General features: G+C 39.4%; 1 protein-coding gene across 1 annotated transcript; it reads right to left on the bottom strand.

The window, feature by feature from the left end:
- Positions 1-64: 64 nt before the first annotated feature.
- pif1 (PIF1 5'-to-3' DNA helicase homolog) lies at positions 65-7,787 on the bottom strand. Its single transcript, XM_080478842.1, has 13 exons — positions 7,688-7,787; positions 6,897-7,458; positions 6,323-6,446; positions 6,110-6,235; positions 5,546-5,699; positions 4,404-4,518; positions 3,843-3,949; positions 3,268-3,407; positions 2,836-2,942; positions 2,636-2,723; positions 1,687-1,832; positions 658-849; positions 65-444 (listed from the first exon to the last, which is right to left on the bottom strand). The coding sequence occupies exons 2-13, from the start codon at positions 7,446-7,448 to the stop codon at positions 394-396; spliced, it is 1,902 nt and encodes a 633-aa protein (XP_080334968.1). The 5' UTR covers positions 7,449-7,458; positions 7,688-7,787; the 3' UTR covers positions 65-393.
- Positions 7,788-21,431: the final 13,644 nt, after the last annotated feature.

Here is a 21,431-nt window from a genome sequence, read left to right as displayed (position 1 = left end):
GTCTGCACCGAGTGGTATAGAGAAGAAAACTACATGCAGACAAAACACATGATGATCCCTTGTTGCACCAAGATGTGAAGCTTTTATCTTGATTTCCTACAAACATTTAAATCAGCAAATGACAATTTTCAGTCTTTATGGACTCAGATTTTATTTGAATACGTGTAAGTGCTCATGATAAATTATTCTTAAATAAAACCCAAAAACTTTGGAAATAAAAGTTACAGTAATGGACAGATGGTGGCAGTGTGACTCCAGACACGATCAGTTAAAAAAACAAAAAAAAACGTGAGGTCCATGGCTGGCTTCATTTCAGAAGAGCAGATCTTCACAGCACAAAAAGCACTTCTCATGCACACAGTGCACACCTTCAGATCATTAAAATACTCGTCCTCACCACACATTTTCCTTGTTGAAGTTGTCAACAAAGTCCTCCATGGAGGCCTGCAGGGAGCAGAGTGGAGCGTTACAGGTCTGCAGTTTGTGAACAAGTGCTTTGTCAAAAAGGCTTTTCTAAAGCACTCATGGGATTAATCGCTGCGTATAATGAAGTCAAATACCGCAATTAGGTGCTTGTCTCATTTTTCCAATTTGCCTTAGATGCACTCAAACAGTAAAACGATGCATTTCAGTTGAGACATTCATAATGGCACTCGCCTGCATGAGCAGCCGCTCCTTTCTTAGTTTCTTGTAGAAGAGCAGAACATCTGGATCTGCTCGGACCACATGGGGGTTGAAATCCATGACCCTCAGACCTTCCAGACTTCGTGCCCTGGACAGGGCTACATAGGCCTGGCCGCACTCAAACACACGCGCCAAAGAGATTTCCACACAGTCCAGTGTCATCCCCTTGGTGCAACACAATGCAGAAGATTACAAACTAATAATACAATCACGACTACATCAGGTACTACAATGGCAAAAAAAAAAGCAGCCGATTCACTTCATACATGCAAGAAGAAATGAACATCTGGTCATTGAGATTTGTGTATTTTTCATCCAAACAATGAAAACTGTATCATTGGAGAGAATGTACTTGCAGAGCTCTAGATTTAAAGCTGTAAAGCCACCGGAGAACGGCCCATTCACACCTCCAACTTCAACTTCAGCTGCTACAGATTTTTTATTAATCATTGATTTCCTCTGTTGAGAGGGTGATTTTGTATTTATTTATTTTTTGTCCCTGCACTTGGAGACCAAGCACTGGAAACATCTCGTCAATGAAATCCTGACCGTTGAACCCAATTTCAGAGTTTGAGGTCAAGCATCTGTTGTGGCAGCAAGACTGAAGCTGCTGATTATACAGCAGAGTGATCAGAGGTGATGGATGCATCTTATTTGTGCAGTTGAAGTTAACATTTTGTTTAGTGAAGGTTTTCACCTCAGCTTCCAACGAAGCCTCTAGAGGCAGCCCTACCTAATCAAACAAGACTCTATTCTCGTCTCCACATTAGTCAGAGAAACATCACAGCACGAGGTATTAGAGATCTTTTAGTATATTTGGAGAGTTAACGAGAGCTCAACAATTTGTTGATGTTTTCTGCAAGTATACATCTAAAATACTGCCTAATATTCAAAGTGTTTTATTAAAAAATGTATTCAAATTCTATAAATACCAATTAAATAGTTAGCTTGCCATTTTACTGATCGTGGCGTCCAGCAGGACGATCGTGTGTCTGAGCTCACCTGGCTCTTGTGGATGGAGATGGCCCAGGCCAGTTTGAGGGGCAGCTGCTGTCGGCTCAGGTGGACCCCCCCACTGGACTTAAACACCCAGCGCTCCAGCTTTAGTACCTCTGTGACGCCACACAGGAAACGCACACGTGGAAGTCCTACGACAACAAGTCCAGGAGTCAGTACATTTACATGTAAGAAAATATCCTCAGTTCCATCTTAAAAAAAAAAAAAAAACAACAACAATCTGTGGCATTTGTATTACTGTCATTTTTTACATGCAGCTCTAATGTGAGGAATTCACGAAAAATCCGTCCAGGATCCCTTTTTATTCTGCATCAGAATGGTGATTAGTGAATGGTTCACATAACATGGGTGAGGTTTTTGACTCGGGATTAACTTCACAAAACATTATGACCACTACAATGTTGTCCCAGCCATGATTCACACAAACTGCAGAAGCTGAATACAAGAAGTGAGTGTTTAGTGCGAGACACAAAATTGCTCCTGTGCTTGAGTGCCTCCGGCAAACATCCATCAAGCCAAAAGGAAAAAAAAAATACATGTTTTAGTAATAGGAGACAGACCGACAATTTATTTCTGAGAATTATGAAGCACATTAAAAGGAAAAAAAAAACCACACAATGACGAGAGCACGGATGGTTTTAGAACTCTTGTGTCTGTATACAATACAGAATTAATCTGTAAAGCCACAATCCACAATATTATTACTAAATATGACCTAAAATAGATTAACTTCATGCTCAAATAAGGATATCCAGCTCCACACTTCTGCCACATCCACAAACAGCCCTTTTATTTCTTGTTTGACTTTTAAGAATATCTTGTTAAATGTCAAATTTCCCTTTTAAAATGCATCTTCTATTCTTTTGTCAACCTGACACTGTCTAACAGATATTGGCGATTATACACATGCGACGTAGCAAAGTCAAATACAGACCCTGTTTTCCAGAGTCAAAAGCCACCACGACCCCTCGTGCTCCGTTGACCAAACCTCGGGCAACGTCCAGGTTCTTTGTCAGCATGACCTTTAAAATACCCAAAGAATGGAAAGCGAGGTGAATGCGCTCCTCAAAAAGAAGCAAGAGTTTACAATGCACCGGCTGCGTGTCAAACTGCGGTAGTCTCACACAGACGCACCTGAGCTCCCACTTTGAGCTGGATTAGTCTACCGACAGGACTGTGAGCGTCGATGGTGCGCACAAGTGCTGGGTCGCTGTCCGCGGCTTCAAAGACCCGCACTGACCCTGCAGGACAAAGAGGGGTTCATTGAAAACACCACTATTTAAAGGGGGTTAAATTGAATTATAAACACATGAAAAATAAATTGTATTGTTTGAGTCAAGACAATAATGTGTAAGAACATAGAGGTTTATTTCTGCTTGGCTTCAAAAAGAACAATTATATCAGGAGGGGGACCGACACACGTCACAACACATTCAACACCCTGCTGAGACGGACTCTTGAGAGGAAATAAGGAACCATGAATGATTGAAACTGCAGCTACTAAATTAGCCCGTTTTCACCTGGATCGCTTCAAATCAACACCGAGCCAAAAGAAAGAAACCAGACCTGGCAGCTGCTGGAGTTTGTTCTCGTTTGTGAGCTCCACGTCGTCCTTGTGCGTGCACAGCCTGGTCGCCAGAATGCCATCTCTCTCGATCTGGTGGTAGGCGCTTTTCATCAGCTTGGCTGTGACTTCCTCCGTCACCCTGAATCACGTTGATTGAAAAAGTGAATTTTCCTCAGAAAAATATCCCTTTCCTGAATAAAAACAACGGTGCACTTTTGGGATCATTTTTGGAACTGGCCAAAACAGCCAAAAGCAAAAGTTTCTGAGTCAGGAAAGCAGAGTTCCTGAGGGAAAACCCACACATGGAAAGATCATGAAAAGTCCATACTTACGGTTCCAAACAGACGGGGGAAAAAACAAACAAAGATTTGCTGTGAGGCAAGGGCACTAACGCCCACACTACTGGCTGATTGGAGATTTGTGTTACAAGCAGGGGGACAGGTATATATAATGCTGTGGGCATGAAGTATAGATACAAATGGTATAGAAGCCTTTTTAGACTTTGCTTTACAATCACATGGACGATACGTTACGGCTGTATAGCAACATGAATAAAGCTTGCTTATTATTTTACCTGCCCACTCTCACTGCCTGCAGGAGGGAGATGAACGTCTGATCCGTTTGTCTTCGCACTTCCGTTAGCTCCATGTTGACTTGGATGACCTTACGCCAACTCCTGGCCTGAAGGTTCACACAGCAGAGAAGGTGTTCATTTTTTAACTTTTTTTTTTTTTACTTTCCAACAACATCCATAAATGCTCTTCAGGAAATAAGCCCAGACACTGCGTACAGATTCTGACGTGTGAACAGCATAAACCAATACGAGTGAAGCCAAGCTGCTTTGTGCAGTAATGACTCACAGGCACTAAGAGCGAGCTGGTAGCATTAGGTTTCAACACGCTACAAAAGGACACACTCACCACCTCAATACACCTTTTCTATCCAGTATGGCCAAACAATATTCACTCACAGATGAATGGTTTGTGTTTAGTTTTGAACAAAACTTTTTTTTTTTCCAAAACAACACTCATGTCTTTTGCATAGCAGATGTATTGACCATAGAGTATTGAAACATTCCATGTTTTTGCTTCATTCAGTGACACATTCACTCGTGTGGTGAGACTGTTGTTCTGACCTGAAAGCAGAAGCTGGCCTTTTCCTTTCCTCTAGAAACTGGTGGCAGCTGAAGGAAGTCGCCACATGCGATGAGCTGGATGCCTCCAAACGGCTCAGTGGATCTCCTGACTGACCTACAGGAGTGCAACCCAGTCTGTGTCACTTATTACCAAGTACATCTCTTATATACGGAACTTCTCACAGATCCTCATCACAAAAAAGTTGGGAATTCAATAACTTTTTCAGTTTCTCAATGATACTTGTATGTGTCATCAACCAAATGGTAAACTTTCTCAAGAATAATGGTAAATGTTCTTTGGGGAGGGGTCTTGAGATCTGGTGGACCACTTACAAATCAGGACATGCAATTTAACTGTAATTATTCAATGATTTCCTGGGGTTACTTTGAATTTGTGATCAAATATATATGAAAAGATGTCCACAAACCCTAAAACAAAATGTTATACTAACCAGACTGGTGAAAGGCAATTTTTCCATTGAGTCACATTCTGAATTATGCATCAACATCTTCCCTCTGGTGTGTTTTATTTACCCATTATGGTCACAAAAAGAAAAAAAGAAAAACCTTAAGACTGAAAACAGCAATCAAACCTGAGCCCCCAAGCAAATAACGAAAACACCACCTTTGTTTGCTCAGCCAAAACTAAATTAGATTAAACCTTGTTGCCATTACAAAAGGTACATGGACAGTAAATTTAGTCTGGAATCCCTGAAGGAGGAAAGCTGCGGAAGAAATCTAAATATCTAAGTTAAACGGGGAAAATTCAAAATGCACGAAATCCAGATTAAAAAACAAAAAAAGTTGCTGCATCTTAAAACAGGGTGCCAGTTCTGAATGAGGTATGGGAAAAGTTAAAAACTCTTCATCTGAATGTGCACATGTAAAAGATAAAAATGGGATATTTAGGCCAGATATAAGTCAGTTAAAAATAAAAATAAAAAAGAGAACAAAACATTTATTACCATAATCTTGATTTAGAAACAAATGAGTTGAACATTTGTTAATTTTAGCACACCTTGCTCTGTCAATGTGTCGGATGAGCAGAATCACAATAAAGCAAAACTCTAACTATAGCCTATAATCCAACATTATGAAGTTTGTAAGGAGTGTCAAGAGCAAAGTTTGATTAATATCCTCACCTGGCTACTGACTCAAGCTTGTCAAAAAACTGGGCCTCCACCATGGAGACTTCATCAATGATTAGGTGTCGACAGCTTGTCCAGTGCTGCAGCACCCCGGGCCTCTGAGCCAACTCAATACACTGATCCAGCGGGGCAGACCCTGAGCCAATACCTAGAAATAGCACGGACACAATGATGAAGACGCAGACGGCCAGAGGGAACGGAAATGGAGAACGTGGACCATTTAGATTCTGTGGGAAGTTAATATTTAATTAAAAACATTAGTTATCGGGTTAAAAAAAGAAAAAGTCAGAAAAAACTTGGCTATTAAAGACTCAAAATGAAAACTATCCAATCATACCATCTTTATAATGTTGCAACTTCATGTTTTCTTAATGAGAACAGACAATTGTATTTCTGCTCATTTTACAAACAGAAATTCAAAGGGAGAAATTATCTAGATTGTATTTAGTACATGGTAGTGATGCTGGGTGAGAGAGCTTACACACAAATGTACTTTTCAATACAGAAAAGCTGTTGGATTTAGATTTGCCCTTTTCTGACATACAGCCAAGGACTTACCAGCAAAGCTGTGTAGTGTTGTTCCTCCAATATGACATGCAGCTACTCCTGTACTGGCTGTGGCAAAGGTGCTCTTTGGTGGGAGAGATCCAATAATTCTTTTCAGCAAGAAAGACTTTCCTGTACCTGAAAAAACACAAAAGTTAAACACAATTTCCCCATGATACGGTTATTAAAAGGTTAGCGTTAAACAAACAAATGTAAATCTTGTACCTGCACTTCCAGTAAAAAAGACATTCCTGCCACTCAGCACAGCCCTGAGAACAGCCGCCTGCTCTTTATTTAGCTTACGAGTTGGCAGAGATAAGATGGGTTTCTTACTCGGGTTGGCCTTCACCTGAAAAATGAACAAACAAATTGTTGTGAAATGATTAACAAAAGGCCCTTACAGTGTGGAAGGAATCGGAAATTCAGTGAACCACTGATCCATGAGAAGAAATAGGAGGGCTACAATATTATTCATTATATCCGTTACAAAATGAAGATATGAACCCGGGCCACATGGTGGAGCAGTGGTTGGTGCTCTTGCCTCACATTTAGATGGTTCAAACACCTTCCTGTGTGGAGTTTGCATGTTCTCCTCTGTGTGTGCGTGGATTTCCCTCCATACTCCAAAAACATGCATGTGAGGTTTTGGTGATGCTAAATTGCTCCGTGGTGCAAATGTGAGTGTGTGTGGTCGTCCGTCTCTGTGTGTTTGCCCTGTGATGGATGGATGGATGGAGGATATGATTCCGCAGTAATGCATTTTAATGGGGAGACATCGGGTGCCGTGTGCACAACTTACTGGGCTGAAGTTACAGTCACTCCTGGATCGTTTGACCTGCTGCCCAGGACCTGCGGCGGTCATCTTATTAGTGCGGTCTGTCAGTCGATGAGAAGCCGCTTTATTCCCCAGCTCATTGACCTTCTGGATGTCCTTCTGCTGCAGAGGACTGATGGACTCGAAGCTGCGGGGCAGCCCTGCTTTGAGCTTCTCTCGGTCGGTCACGGGCCTGCTGCTCCTCCAGGCCTGGTGTTTGATGCTGAGGGTTTTCAGGAAGAGGCTCAGCTGGTCTGGTGGGCAGTTGGAGATGAGCAGCTGGAGGTTTTCAGGAAGCAGTTTGATGGTGCATTTCCCATCTCTGGCGAATTTGTGGAAAAGCTTGAGCTCCTTCAGATGGTAACTTTGCGGGACTTTGCCGTCGTGGACTCGGAGGATGATCTCCTGGAACTCATTCCGGCCCAGGATGACGGAGGCTTTGCGGATGGCCTGCCGCCGGGTGGCCTGGCCGCAGCTATTCAGCTGCTCCACCGTCACACAGCACTGCAGCTGGGCTCCGTCATCTCCAAACGACATCGCATCGACTCTGTGCCAAAAGCAACAATTCGCAGTCGTTGTCAGAAATAACTTCGTTTGAGATGAGGTGTAAACTAACTTTACCAGGTTGAACAGAAACAATGAAAAACATGTGCGCTTCATTGAATAAACACAAACTATCAGATCACGCTAAGTATACCGCTACTTTTAAGCTTGACAACATGATTATGAAACATAATTAACCACGGCATCGGGGAAACGTTAAACACAACACGTACCTTAGTTTTCAGTCGACTTATATCCTGATGTTTGTCTCCTTGACCGGCGTTCCTGCTTCCTTCCTCCACCGCTCAACACAAAACACCCATTTTCAAATCCTCAGTGCTCGGATGCAGCCAATAGGAGAGCGACTCTACTGACCAATCAGAGAGCGGAGGTTTAAACTTTCAGCCAATTGAACAGACAACAACAGCCTCGTGCATGCAACAACCAATCGTTGAACATATGGACCAAAGCGTTAATGTGCTATCCGGAAATGACAAACAAAATATTTCTTCTTCTTCTTCTTCTTCTTCTTCTTCTTCTTCTTCTTCTTCTTCTTCTTCTTCTTCTTCTTCTTCTTCTTCTTCTTCTTCTTCTTCTTCTTCTTCTTCTTCTTCTTCTTCTTCTTCTTCTTCTTCTTAAACCAACCATTCAAACTACATGTTAAATATATAATATACTGTCTCGTGTGTGACATGGTTCGGTCATGTTTCAAATTCCTGTTACTGTAAAATGGCATTGAAGTAATAGTAAAAGCAAAAAACAAAACAAAAAAACAAAACAGGAATGAAATTCAAGTGAATAAAAAGTTTGCAGCTCTGTGGTAATATTAATGAAATAACATTTAACTTGGATTAAGTAATCACACTGAATATATTTTTTATTTTCAGCTTAATTTACAAAGCTCAATAATATTAAAATATGGCATGTCAAAAAATAACAGCAGTAAACTTCATTGTACAAATAAAGCTGAGGATGAGAGAAAGATCCTGAGCTTGTTTTGGTTTTTTTAAATGCCCGTAGTTGCAATTTGTAATGACATGGCTCTGTTTATCAGACCAGGCTTCTGTTTTAATTTTCTTCAATCATCCAAAGCCCAAATTAAATTCTTTTGTGTCTTTGATCAACTTTTTTTCATTAAGATTTAATTTTTTGATAAATAAATATTATTATTATTATTATTATTATTATTATTATTATTATTATTATTATTATTATTATTATTATTATTATTATTATTATTATTATTATTATTATCGATTTATTTGATGTATCTAATTTCTTTTAAAGCATTTGACAGCCTTCCTTGCACAATGTGCCGTCTCACAAATCCATTGGAATAAAGTACAAAACCTTAACCTCTTTTTCACCCAAGAGGAAAAATTCCCTTTCATCATGAAGAAACATGCAGCCATCTACCTCAATCTGCTGGGTACAGCATGGCGACTGATAAACACAATGATGATTGTAGCACCTGCAGATCATAAACATGTCTGGAGCCTGAAAAGCCTGCAGGGAGGAAAATAATACCGACTACAATTGAGAAGCATATAAAGTAAATATGGATATTAGTGTCATTATCATGTGTATGAAGAGAAAACAAGAAGATTTAAGAAAACGAACCATTAAAAGAAATAAATGTTAACAACTGGTTGTCTTTTTACTACATGTTTAGTTCCCAAAGCACCAATTTGACTTTAATACTCTATAACACAGGCATGCATCCCACATGGAAGCAAAGTACATCAAAGCAGGCCAAGCCTCACTCTAATGAGAATAAAAAATGTCAACAAATGTCAAACACTCATTAGAAGGGGCTCACTAAACCCAACTCAGAGTGACTCACACATTGATCCTTTCGTTGTCGAGCAATGCACTCTGACAGGCAATTATGATTACTATGGTAAGTATCAGTATGAGAAAATGTGTCCTTTTACTGGGCATGAGTCAGTCCGTCATCCAAAGCCTTAAATTAAACAATGTCAAATGTGATATTTCATGTATTGTGGTTCAGGATGTTTGATGCCTTCGCCCAAGCTCTGCTGGAATCTTTTGCACTCACGTGAAGTGGATATACATTGGTTGTCTGATGCCTTATTTGGTACAGTCCATGTACTTATAAATATGAAAATATGAAACTGTTGGTTCCATCCTTAATAAATAATCTTTTCATTTTTGACACTGGAGAGGGATGTGCACTCAAATGAAATTATAATAATTGAAATGGAGCTGTGATGACCTTCCCACAGACAAAATGTTAAGTGATGTTCTTAAGAGGCAGACGTGCTCCGGTGCAGGAAAGATTTTTAAAGCCCTGAAAACTTCTCATCTTGAAGATTTGTTATGAAAAGCAACGCACTGTGTCAAGTCATTCTCCGTATCTGCTCGGTTTACGTTTGATGTAATTTGTTGTGATGTGTGCTCTTGCGGGCAGTGCACACCTGCATGGGGGTTTAAAGCTGCATGGCCACTCTGATGGTACATTTATAGTAAACAGAAGCTTCTAACATTACTGCACATACGCTGGCTCAGATGGTGACTATAAGCACCTGGCTTTCTGCAAACCAAACCAAGTTTTAATTCCTTGTTTTCCAGATAAAAGCAGAAGAACATCAGCAATTCTGATTTCCAAACATTATGGGAAAATCAAATATGCATGTAATTATATCACAGAATAGGCCAGATAAAAGCTCAAAGTAATAAGCAGACGGTTACGGTTTTCCACAGTGGTATGCATTAGAACACATTTCCATTAAAGGTAGCGCTGTGATGGGTCAATTTCTACCAAGTGAAAAGGCACAGGAAGACATTATTTGCAATTTCCACCTGACCTTTAACTCTCATCGTTACGTGGACAAACTGAGGATGTTTGTGCCTCTTTATCACTGAGTCTTGCAGTGACTTTAATGGGGGCCTATGGGAACTGTGCTAACATTACATTCTAAGCCAAATGCCAGTGAGTCACAAGACAAATGCAACTTTTTATGTTAGTGGGTGCAGACGTTGTGCTCTTGACATCATCTTCACATAATGTTGTGAGAAAACAAATTCCCTTTCCTGCATTGTGTATTCAATCATGCCGCTGGCTCATCTGGCTCAAGTTATTGCAGGTTCCAATCAAGTGTTGAACAGCAAAACACTGAACAACAATTATTCTAGGATTTTTTTTTTTTTTGAGTTCTATTTTTCATTTTCTTTCTTACACACTCTTCTGTCATAATGCAAATTACGAACAGCAGAAAGAAAAAAGGAAACCTTGCTTGTAAGCTGTCGAAATAAAGGGCACATCGACTCGGATTTTCTCTCATTTAGTCACCCACACCTACGCTTGTCTGCCAAGGAGTGAAGGAAAATCACAGCAGAGGGACTAATTATGTGTCGTACCTTAACTTTCATGGATGTTTGGGAAGCGTGCTTTGTATCTCACTGCTGACAGTTCACCACAGTGGGTCCCTTAAGAAGACTCTGAACCTTACAACTTCTCATGTTATGTCAGGAAGGGCCTTTAGCATAATCAAATTCTGCAAAATCAACCATGCAGACTCCACGATCTGCTGTGATCCAGCTAACATGCAGCAACGCTTGAGTGTGCCGACTCAGGACCTGATCCACTAAATATTTACAAGTATGAACGACTATGATATTGTGCAGACACTGTAGAAACAGATTTACTACAGTGGCGTACTCATGTGTCTAGCAGACGCACAAAATATCACACCATCCATTACATGCATATGCAATTGAAGGTGTCTTTCTTTTTTTCATTTTTTCATTCAGATTTGTTCAGATAGTGTTGAGCACCCAACCAATCAATCCATGGCAAACACACGCAAACATATAACAGCACACTTATGCAGGATCTGAGTAAATCAGGTCCTCAGTTGCAGATGGGCAGTTACAAACCAAACTGGTCCTTTTCTGTGATTATATTTTAACACATTCACTGTGTGCAATCTTTTTGTGCTTAAGTCATTGTGACTTGTTTACACTGACACATCAGGAACCTCAAGGTGCCAAACAGCTGTTGCACGTGTTAACTTCAGGTTCCAGTGCAGTCTATCCGAGTGATTCTCTCCTCAAGAGAATTGTGTTAAAGAAATGTTCTTTTTTTTTTTTTCTGCGCTCCGGAAGACTTATTGGAAAGCCGTCCTTTTCTCTGTTTATTTAGAAAGACTGATTATATCCGGGGTGTCAAACATGTGGCTCGAGCAAAGAGTAACACTTACAAAGAAGTAACTGTTGTTACAATGAGGTCACACTGTGTTAGTGACAAAACCACTGAAAGCCAGAGCTGAACTGCTGATTGCGGCATGGTGCTGCAGTAAAAGCCATCGACTTTAATGCTTCATTAAAGTCAACCCGATAATGTGGAGATGAAAATCCTTCAAAAAAAATCTCACAATGGCAAAGAGGATTCAACATTGCAGTCTTGCTCAGAATAGATATTGTAAAGAGTGCATTACATATTTGAAATACTGTACAACATATTTTGCTTGAAAACAAAGGGAACATTTTGGAGTTGGCAAGGCTGTAGGAACCAGAAAAACACAGCACAACATGACCATTTCCAGGCTGAACAGATTTTAGATCAATGGTTTTCTCTGATTCTGTCATGAGCTACACCTGTCTGTTCCTGTTGTTTTGTTGTTGGGTTTTTTTTCTCTCTCTCTTATTTCTTTATATTAAAACAGACTCAGCATCAGTCTTTGTCTGCTCTCTGAATGTAATCCATTAGTCATCCATTTAAAATGTAACCCCACACCACGCTGCTCTTTCCTGTCTGCCTCACAGCTCGTCTACCACTTTTCCAATATATATTCATCACTAATTGTTCAACCTTACCTGAGCCATTTCAACACGCCCCCATCCTTCATTTTGTTTCTTTGGACCACCAGTCTGATTATCAAGTCATAAAATCATGGTTTATTATCAGTAAAAGCTGTGATCATCAACACCAACATGTTTTTAAGTCTGTTTTAGTTCATTCTTTGGTGGCATGATGCCGAAATCAGGAAACCAAAGTTGTTTCACATTATTCAAGTTGAATACCTGAAAAATAAAACTATCTAATGAACTCAGGTTTACGTTGATTTGACTCACATCCTTACGTCGCTTTACCACCTGAAGGGCACACATTCAAGAACTCATCTGGATGCAGCAGCATTGCTCTTTGAACTTTCCAAGTAAATATTCAACACTAACTGTTAAGGACTCACTCAGGAGGACTTTTTTTGCAAACAAACAAACAAACAAACAAACAAACAAACAAACAAACAAACAAACACACCCACACATGTGCCGTTCAGTACTCACTGACATTCATTTTTGGTTTCTTGCTTTGACTTAACCACTTGTTCACCTTGTTTTACAAAATATGGTACAATGTCCAATGAACAGTTTCTCTTCAAACAAATATCAGCAAATAACTTTACGCTTCCCAATAAATTTGAATGTCTGAAGTCTTTAGTGTGTATGTTTTTCATAATTTCACTCTGAAATATTTTGTGCTGATACCACGTAAGCAATCGAGAGGCTCGCTTTTACCACTTCATCACAACTCTGGTCTGAGTATTGCATTATGGCAGCTGATCTTTCTGGAATAAAACAATCCACAGTGAATGTAACAGGAATAATTGTTATCGTAATAGAAAAACATAAGTTAATGTTTTCTTTGTAATTTTCACACTTTGCCAGATCATCCTGAGGGCAGGATTAAGCCATCTGAGGGGCTTAATTTTGAGTCCACCCACTCACTTTTGTTAAGTCACACATCAGATCAGCAAATATAACTGCACAGAGTGATGCATGCTAATGCACAATCCAGTGCAGTGATTGCTTTACTGCAGCTGTTGTCCCCATCCCTCCTCTTATCACTTAAGAATAAGACCTCAAGTCACTTGAAGTCCTCGTCCTCCAGGGGGAATGTGCTTCCCTAACCTGGAGATGGAGTGCCATCCTTTTTTGAAAATCTGCAATGTTCCTCCTGAATGTGGACTTCAATCAACTTTTGCCTGCAAAATTTCATATGACAGCTTTTTCTGCCCAAAAATCCTTTCCAACTGTGCTGAACAATATGGAATATGTCTAAAGAAAAAAAAAAGTTCTTAAAGCTGGTCACAAATTATTCTTTAAATATGTAGTTGGTTCTTATCAGTAAAAAAAAAATCTACATCCCAAAATAATTCAGTAGTTTTTAGCTTCACAGGAGGACCAACTGGATATAAAGTGGAAGTGGTATGTTATTACAGCCAACAATAAGAGCCTCATGTTTCCACATAACAACTAAAATGTAGGAACTTATAAAAGTATTTGAGTTCACATTTGACATTTTTGAGTGGGCTTGTACTTACAACAGTCTTCTAATGTCTTTCCCTGATGGCACATCATTCTGCAGTGAAGGCCAAACATCAGTGTGAGGTCACACTCACAACAGATCTGTTCTGGGACTTTCAGGAAGCTGATTACTATCACTCCTGCTGTTGAATGCAAAAAAAAAAAACGGAGCAAAACTAATAAAAGGAATCATATTTTAGCAATAAGATGCTCCCTGTTATTTTTACGAGATCTGTTTTCCTGTAAAGTGGATGTATCCTTGAGCAGCCTAAAAGGATAGCTTTTAAAAGATAATAAGAACGATGGTAAGATTGGGTATTAAATGTTTCTATTTTCATTGTTTCAACTGACATACTGTGCTTTAAATGTAGAATGTAATATAATGCAAGCGTACATTTTCAAAAGGGCAGATATCAACCTGTGTGAAATTTAAAATGAATTGTATAGCTTTAACATGACTTAATTGTAATCTTTGTGGAGGTCCACACTTTATCTAACACAACTCATTGTTTCATAATTGGATGGGTTTGCCTGATGACTCACCCTGTTAGATGTGAGTATGTAAATGCAGGCTGTGACTTGGAGTTCAGTTCAATTACACTTTCACCCTTTACATTTCAGACGGTCTCTTTTAATTGATAGGAATTTCACAGGATGGGAGTCACCAAAGATCAGCAATGAATTAAAGAAACAGAACAAAAAAGCAAGATTATTATTGTTATCAGATTCTTTTTCAAAAATGGGGTTATCCAAAATTACCCTAAAGCTAAAACAAATGCTCATTACACTGAGCACACAGTAATGAAGCTATCTACCTTTTGGAGATGACTCAGTTCACAAGTGAAGTGGTGACTTTGACAGCTCATAAATGACTGGCACCAGTATTTGACATAAGAGGACATCAAATAGAAAAGTAGAGCCAGTCAATTCTCGTTCTACCTTTTCTGAAAGATATAGTGAGACAAAGACAAACACAGACACAGACAGGAAAAAATAAGACATTTCTGCTGCTGCTGCAAAAGCACAGCAGGATTAGTAGGTTGTACATTTGAGCTGCAGTTTTTGTCCCCTTTTTGACCTTTCAGGATGACAGGGCCTTTCCCTATGGAGTTTGCATGTTCTCTCTGTTGTTTGGGTGATTTTTTATATTTTATTTTCGCTACTTCTGTTTTCTCCTTTGATCCTATGACGTGCTTGTTTAGTTTATTTGGTGGATTAAATTGTCTCTACTTGTTTGTAATAAAGTCATTTCAATGCAAAAAGTGTAAACAACAACTGTATATATTAAAGATGTGTTAATAATTGTTAATGCTGCAAGACAAGGTTAGCATTTATAGCATTAATAAGTTGAAATGCTTCCTGCCAGCGTGATGGCAAAGGGGCTGCACAGTGATGGAGTGGTCATCACCCTTGACTCTTAGTGAGACTGGTCATGGTTCAGGTCCAGGCTGTTTTGAGGGTGTTTGCATGTATTTGCATCTGGTGTGAATGCTGATGTGCTTGCCCTGTGCTGATCGGCTGACTGCCTTCACCCATAGTTAGTTGGGATGGGCACGAGTGGCCTGCAGCTCATTATGCTCACGGTTGCATTAACGGGTTGTATCTGGGAGCGTGCATTCAACTACTAGACGGTTCGTCTTGACTATATTATAGTTCAAAGCTGATTTAAAAGGGGAAACCGGCCATGAAGTTGTACCTGCTCAGGGACCCTGACTGTAAGTCCCACTGGAAGAGTGTTTTTGAACCAAACAAGCAAATAAAAACATCTTGAAACAAATACAACTTGTTATTTCATCTCACATAATGACCTACATTAAAAAATGAAGTTTCTTCAAACATGACAAACTCTGTGGGTGTTTTAATTATTTAATATTACTCAGTTCGTCCTTTACATTCTGACCATGTGTCAGATAATTCTATTCATATATTCTGGTCTTCAAGGTCAGAGATGTAATCTCTTCCATTTAAGGCTACCAACACAGTGACAGCTGAAGTACTGTAATAAATCTTTTCCCTGGTTATTGTATTGATTTCAGGTCTGGACAAATTTGTACTATTGACAGATTTCACAGCTTTTTCAGAAATCCTTGTCAGAGTAATATTTCCTGACCATGTCTGTACTGTCATATTGGCACAAGGTTGTCCTTTAGAGAAACCCTGGTCATCATGCCTGGCCTTTAGATGGACTTTAACCCTGACAGCAAGTCAGACAGAGCTCAGATAAAAACCAGAAGGACCCTCATTAAGGCAGACAGCCCACAGAAACATACATGTCTCAGCTGGAATGAAGACTGAAGATATATAATGGAAGAATCTAAGAAAAGAATGAGCACACTAAATTCATTTTATAAACTTAAGAAGTGAATGCCTTAAGATGTTTTACTGTGCTTGTATTATACTTTAAATGTCCCATATTTAAACACTCAATTGTCCCCCTCCTTTGAATGGAACAGCTTTTTGGCTTAAATTAATCTTTATTTTACAACAGCAGTACAAATCATGTTGAACTTGTTTTGTTACACTGAGATGGTCGATTTGAATGAAATGCAATATATTTTCTTGTTGTGAAAACAATGTATGACAATAATTGCCATTGTAATTTTAATATAACTTTTTTCAATCCTGTTTTTTTCCTTGAGTGGGGAAACAATCCCCAGTGTTGTGTTTTCACTGCTTTATCATGTTTTTTTAATTTATTATCTTTGTTAATTTTGACTGTGAAAAGCTGACCTATTTTGATAGAGTACTCCTCATCCAAAAACGTTTTTGTATGTCTGAATGAGGTTGTGAGCAAAACATAAAAAGCTTTGTAGCCTTATTTGGCACTCCTGCTTCCCAGATTTAAACAAAGAAACAACTGTAGTTGATGATTAATGTGTCAGAATAATAAAATTACTGATATAGGACAGTTTTTGTCCACAGTTCCTGTGTTTACCACAGCCACCAATCACTTTCAACCCTCCAGTCACCAAGTGTCTTTTCTTTCCCTTCCTGCACCACTGACAGCAGCAATAGGATTTGTTCACCAGTTAGACACATTCTGTGGACAATAGTGAGACGTCTGAGGTGTCAGCTTTTAGTGACAGTAGCAGGCTGATCATTTACGGATTTAAGAGAAAGGAAACAAGGCTACAAACACGTCATCTCTCTGTAGACTCACATGTTTTTTGAGCCCCCCCCCCCCCCCCCCAAAAAAAATAAATTAAATTAGCAGATTAAAATGGCTCTTTGGAAGCTTTGGTGTGGAGATGATGAGTATCCGCAGGGACGAAATCAGATTAACTGTGTATTTTTTCCATCAATTAATTAGTTTTCCTGTGGTAGTATATCTCGGGTTCTCTTCGGCTACTCACTCTGTTTGAATAGCATTTTAAAGAGCTTTTAAGAGTCACTCAGCTCTCTTTAGTCTTTCTTATTCACAGTGTGGGAGAAGAGCTTATCCTTTTATCGTGTCTCTAAAGGTATTCATCAGGTGTTTGAGACTGACGATAAACTCCTTTGACTGCTGAGTACAGACTGAGGGAAGTGAAAGTAAATCAGTCAATGTGATACAGGCAAACTAAACGATCTAAACATGGAAGGAGGCTGTTCGGAGAGCAAAATGATTATGGGTCTCTTGAACGCAAACATGGATCAAATAGTCTAATGAATCTTGAGATAAATTGGCCCATGATATATGATGTATTATAATATAAGTAAATTAAAGCCTGAAAAAAGCAACATCGGACACAAATCATCTTTGAAAATCTTTTCTTTTTCACGATGAGCTCTAGTCTCATAAGAGCAAAAGTGTTGTTGATCCTTTCAAGAAAGTCATTACAGAGAGAACAAATGTAATTCTGTAAATGTTGCCACTGAGCTCTCCAAATTCATGTGAAGTGACGGATGAACTCATATTTATGGTTTTCAGGACGGACCTGTAACAAAACAAAACAGTGGAGGATCACATTATTGTTTTCAACCATCAGCCAAATGAAAAGTCGTGTGGCGTTTTGGGAATAAGATTAGGCAGCACATCAACACCTTAAATCATCCAATTAGCCTTCAACTGCAATGGCCTTCAACTGTGTCCTCCGTGTGTGTTTATGTACCGCCTGTAATTAACACATAGGTGAGCAATGGGTGTCAATACTTTGGAAAAAAAAAAGTTGTTATTTTTTCAACTCAATGGGAGAGGACATTGCTCTGTACTCCTGCTATATAACGTTGATATGAAATCCAATACTAATTCCTCCTGAGGCAGATATTATTTTTTATTAAACTTTCATCTTGAACATGTGGCTAATGTGATTTCTTCCTCTCATTCTCACAGCACTAAGCTGACTTCTATTGGGTGAAAGAGATACTTTACCACGCCATAACGACATTAACATTAAATGGTTCGGCACTGCAGACTGCAGAGGCAGTGTTTAATATTGTTTGGGGAATCCTCTGACGGAAACAGAAGGTGGCATGTCTGCTCGTAACACTAGTGGCAGACACTAATTCTACCTTAGTGTGTGGCGGGCAGTCCACACTCTACGTATGAGAAAAAACGTTTTGAAAAAGGAGGACATTTGCATTCCTGAGCTTGCTCTATCTACACTGCACACATAAAGTTTAAGATAAAGTATTTGGCTTTTTGGTGAAAATTCAGGATGAACCTAAAATACGCTATAACTTTACAGGTGAATTTAATGTGACCATCTCTAAATGTTTGAACGTCCATGTCCAATTGTGCAAAATGTCTGTACTTTATACATACAGTAACTTGCTCTTCTCTTGTTGCAGACTGGCCAGGCGATAATACATACTCATATTTGCTAATAATCACCAGGTAACCTCAAATGCAGGTCTTTGCACTGTGAGAGAAAACGAGGCTCTGAGAAAACCTTGAGAATCATGGAAACACAGATAGGACCCAAGCTGATGTTGTGTTTTCACTGTAACACAAGAGTAAGAACATGATGCAAATATCTCCACTGTGGGACAAATACAGGATTATCGTACTACTGTAACATATTTGCACAAAGTAAAACAAAGCATCTCATACTGTATATCTGATCAAATTGCCAGTCTGTTCAACTAATTCAAGTCATATTTAAATCCCTTTTAAAAGGTTTTGGGCAACATATCAACTAACCCTATTGGAGAAGTATGCACTCAATGTTGGAAAATCTATTCTTTTTTGTTAAAATATTAACAGTGAAACATCACAATACTGAGCAGTACTGACATTTCTTACACATCACCCACCCAGCTTCTCATTATCTAACGGTTTTTCAACACTTTGGTGTGCAGCAGCAAAGAAGGTCAAGAGTTCATTCAACATCTCAGTTATTAATGTCACCATGCTTTAAGGTGATAGTAAAAACACAAGCTGCTCTTCCTGGGTGTCTAATGAAAACAATCTGCTCCTGATGCACATGATTACTCATCCTCAGCATTAAGAAATCTAACAGATAACAAACAACAAACACAATCACAATTTTTAATTGAAGTCATAAATTAAATATTTAACATTTCACCAGGCAATTTTTCATGTTGCGGTACTCTGTTGGGACCAGTGTTGACTACTACAACTCCAAACAATTTTGTTGCATTCCCAAACCAGAAATAAAGAAAATCATTAGAGTTTTAATTGCACCAACATGATCAACATTGCATCTGTTACTTGGGAGTTTGACACATTCGTGTAGTGAGCAATTTGTTCATCTGAGTGTTTGTGTTAGTAATGGTCCTTATGATGAAAATGTGCAATATCCTGCAGCCACCTGATGCATGAGATGAAGTTACAGCATTAGCTCTGGCTCAACCAGATATCATGTCCCCTGGGGAGGATATGAACAGCGTAGGCACGGAGGGTTCTTCTTGGTATTGATGTACAAGCACTTAGAGACAAAAGCGTCGGAATTCATATTGTAATAAAAGTTTGATCTTTGTTGGATTCTCCAAAAATTGTATGTGAAGTTACCTAACATATGACCCCTCCTGTGCACATATGGAAACCATTTTGAAATTCTTTGTTTTCAATATTGTTTTCATTACAATGCCAGAACAATCTGGCAGGAGATTGATATCTTTAGAATTTGTACAGAGATAAATGAAGCCGCTTTCATTCCTAGTCTGAGATGAGACAGCTGATGCTGCAGTAGGTCCGAACCACTTAGGTTGATTTGGGAGATCCAGGGTTCCCCAGGATGAGAAAACCTCAAGGATGAAGATGTGTGGGAACATTCAGCCTACTGAGACATTCAGTGAGACCTGTGTGGGATGTCGGCATCAAGATGTGTAAACATGTCTTGTGAATGTGGGAGGAACGTTTGTCTATTACGCTCATTTAATACTGGAAAAGACTGCAAACTATCAACAACACAATATTCCCATCATGCTTGCTTGACAGACGTATTAAGACGAAGAAGAGGAAAGGAGTCGACTGAAGTAAAAGACTTCATTAGTACATAAAGATGTAAGGGAGAAATCCAGAGAGGGGAGGAGAGTCGGTTGGAGAAATTAAATGGGCCTGCACCTCCCCGGTGTAATGAGCCTGCAGGCAGCAGCACGAGCATCAGAGTGAGTGAACGTCTGTGTGAGGAAGCAGCAGCCGTGGGAGAAGAAAGATCCAATAGAGCTGCCTGATGTCATCGCAGCAACGCAGCACAACAATCAGCACCGAGCCGTGCAGTCCCTCCATCAAATTACAGCAGTGGTGTAGACGTCACAAACACAGTGACGTCATCTCATCTCACTACACATCCACACGGAAAGGAAAGCCGTCATTGAAAGGTGACAGACAAAAGCAAGTCTGATGTCTATTGTATGTGTTCTATTCCATTGTCTGTTAAAACATGACAAAATCATTGAGGTTTACCTCTCAGAGTGCAGCTTTGTGTTGTGCTGTCACTCGTATCAATGGAGAGAGAAGCTGACTTTCAGCAAATCACCTTGATACCAACATTAAGACTACAACACTTTACCTGCTTTGTCATTTGACACACGTTTTTACAACATTTTTAAAAACACAGTGCTTTCTTGTAGAAAGTAAAAAGTGAAAATCAATACCACTTTTCAAACGTGTGGTAAACACTAAGTCGTACAAGTAATGGCTGTCCAGCTTCCCAGCTGCCTGATCTCAATCTATATGTTTTGTCCAACCTTGCTTCCCTTTCAGACGCACTCTCTCTGGTCTGATAATGAGCTGCATCGACATACATCGTCTCCTCCTGGATTTCTCATTGCAGCAGAGACGTGACCATCCAGCTGTTTTCCCTTTTACTTTCTTCGAGTTTGAGTTGGAAAGTCCATGAATGGTAATTGTTGCTGTTTTCATTGCTTGTGGTGTAATCTATTTCTTTTTGTTTAGATTAAAGTGAAGGACACAGACCGACAACTTAATAGTGGACATGGTGGTTGTGATGGTCTCTGATTTTGTTAAAGGAACATATTTCTTAATCGCTCTATCTCACTTATACACTAATTAGACAAATCACTACTGACAGTTTACATCAACATATTTTCTCTTTAGTATGACACACGATGGGGGCGGGAGACAGGGATGCATAGATTAGGCAGCCACTGAATATATTGTCCATTAGAAGCAGGAAAACATGAAAGACCAGAAACAGAAGAACCAAACAGAATTGCATAAAAAAAATTGGTATATTTGTT

The sequence above is a fragment of the Lipophrys pholis genome (genome assembly GCF_963383615.2).
Source record: "Lipophrys pholis genome assembly, chromosome: 1".
NCBI lineage: Eukaryota > Metazoa > Chordata > Actinopteri > Blenniiformes > Blenniidae > Lipophrys > Lipophrys pholis.
Note: the sequence above shows the minus strand (reverse complement) of the source record. Positions and strands in the feature narration are given on the sequence as shown.

Bases quoted from the DNA above. Each gene is read 5' to 3' on its own strand.
- pif1 (XM_080478842.1), bottom strand. From the start codon at position 7,448: ATGTCGTTTGGAGATGACGGAGCCCAGCTGCAGTGCTGTGTGACGGTG. The intron at 2,724-2,835 runs GTGCGTCTGTGT...GGTATTTTAAAG, and splicing joins AGCTCAAAGTGGGAGCTCAG to GTCATGCTGACAAAGAACCT. The intron at 445-657 runs GCGAGTGCCATT...TGCTCCCTGCAG, and splicing joins AGGAGCGGCTGCTCATGCAG to GCCTCCATGGAGGACTTTGT.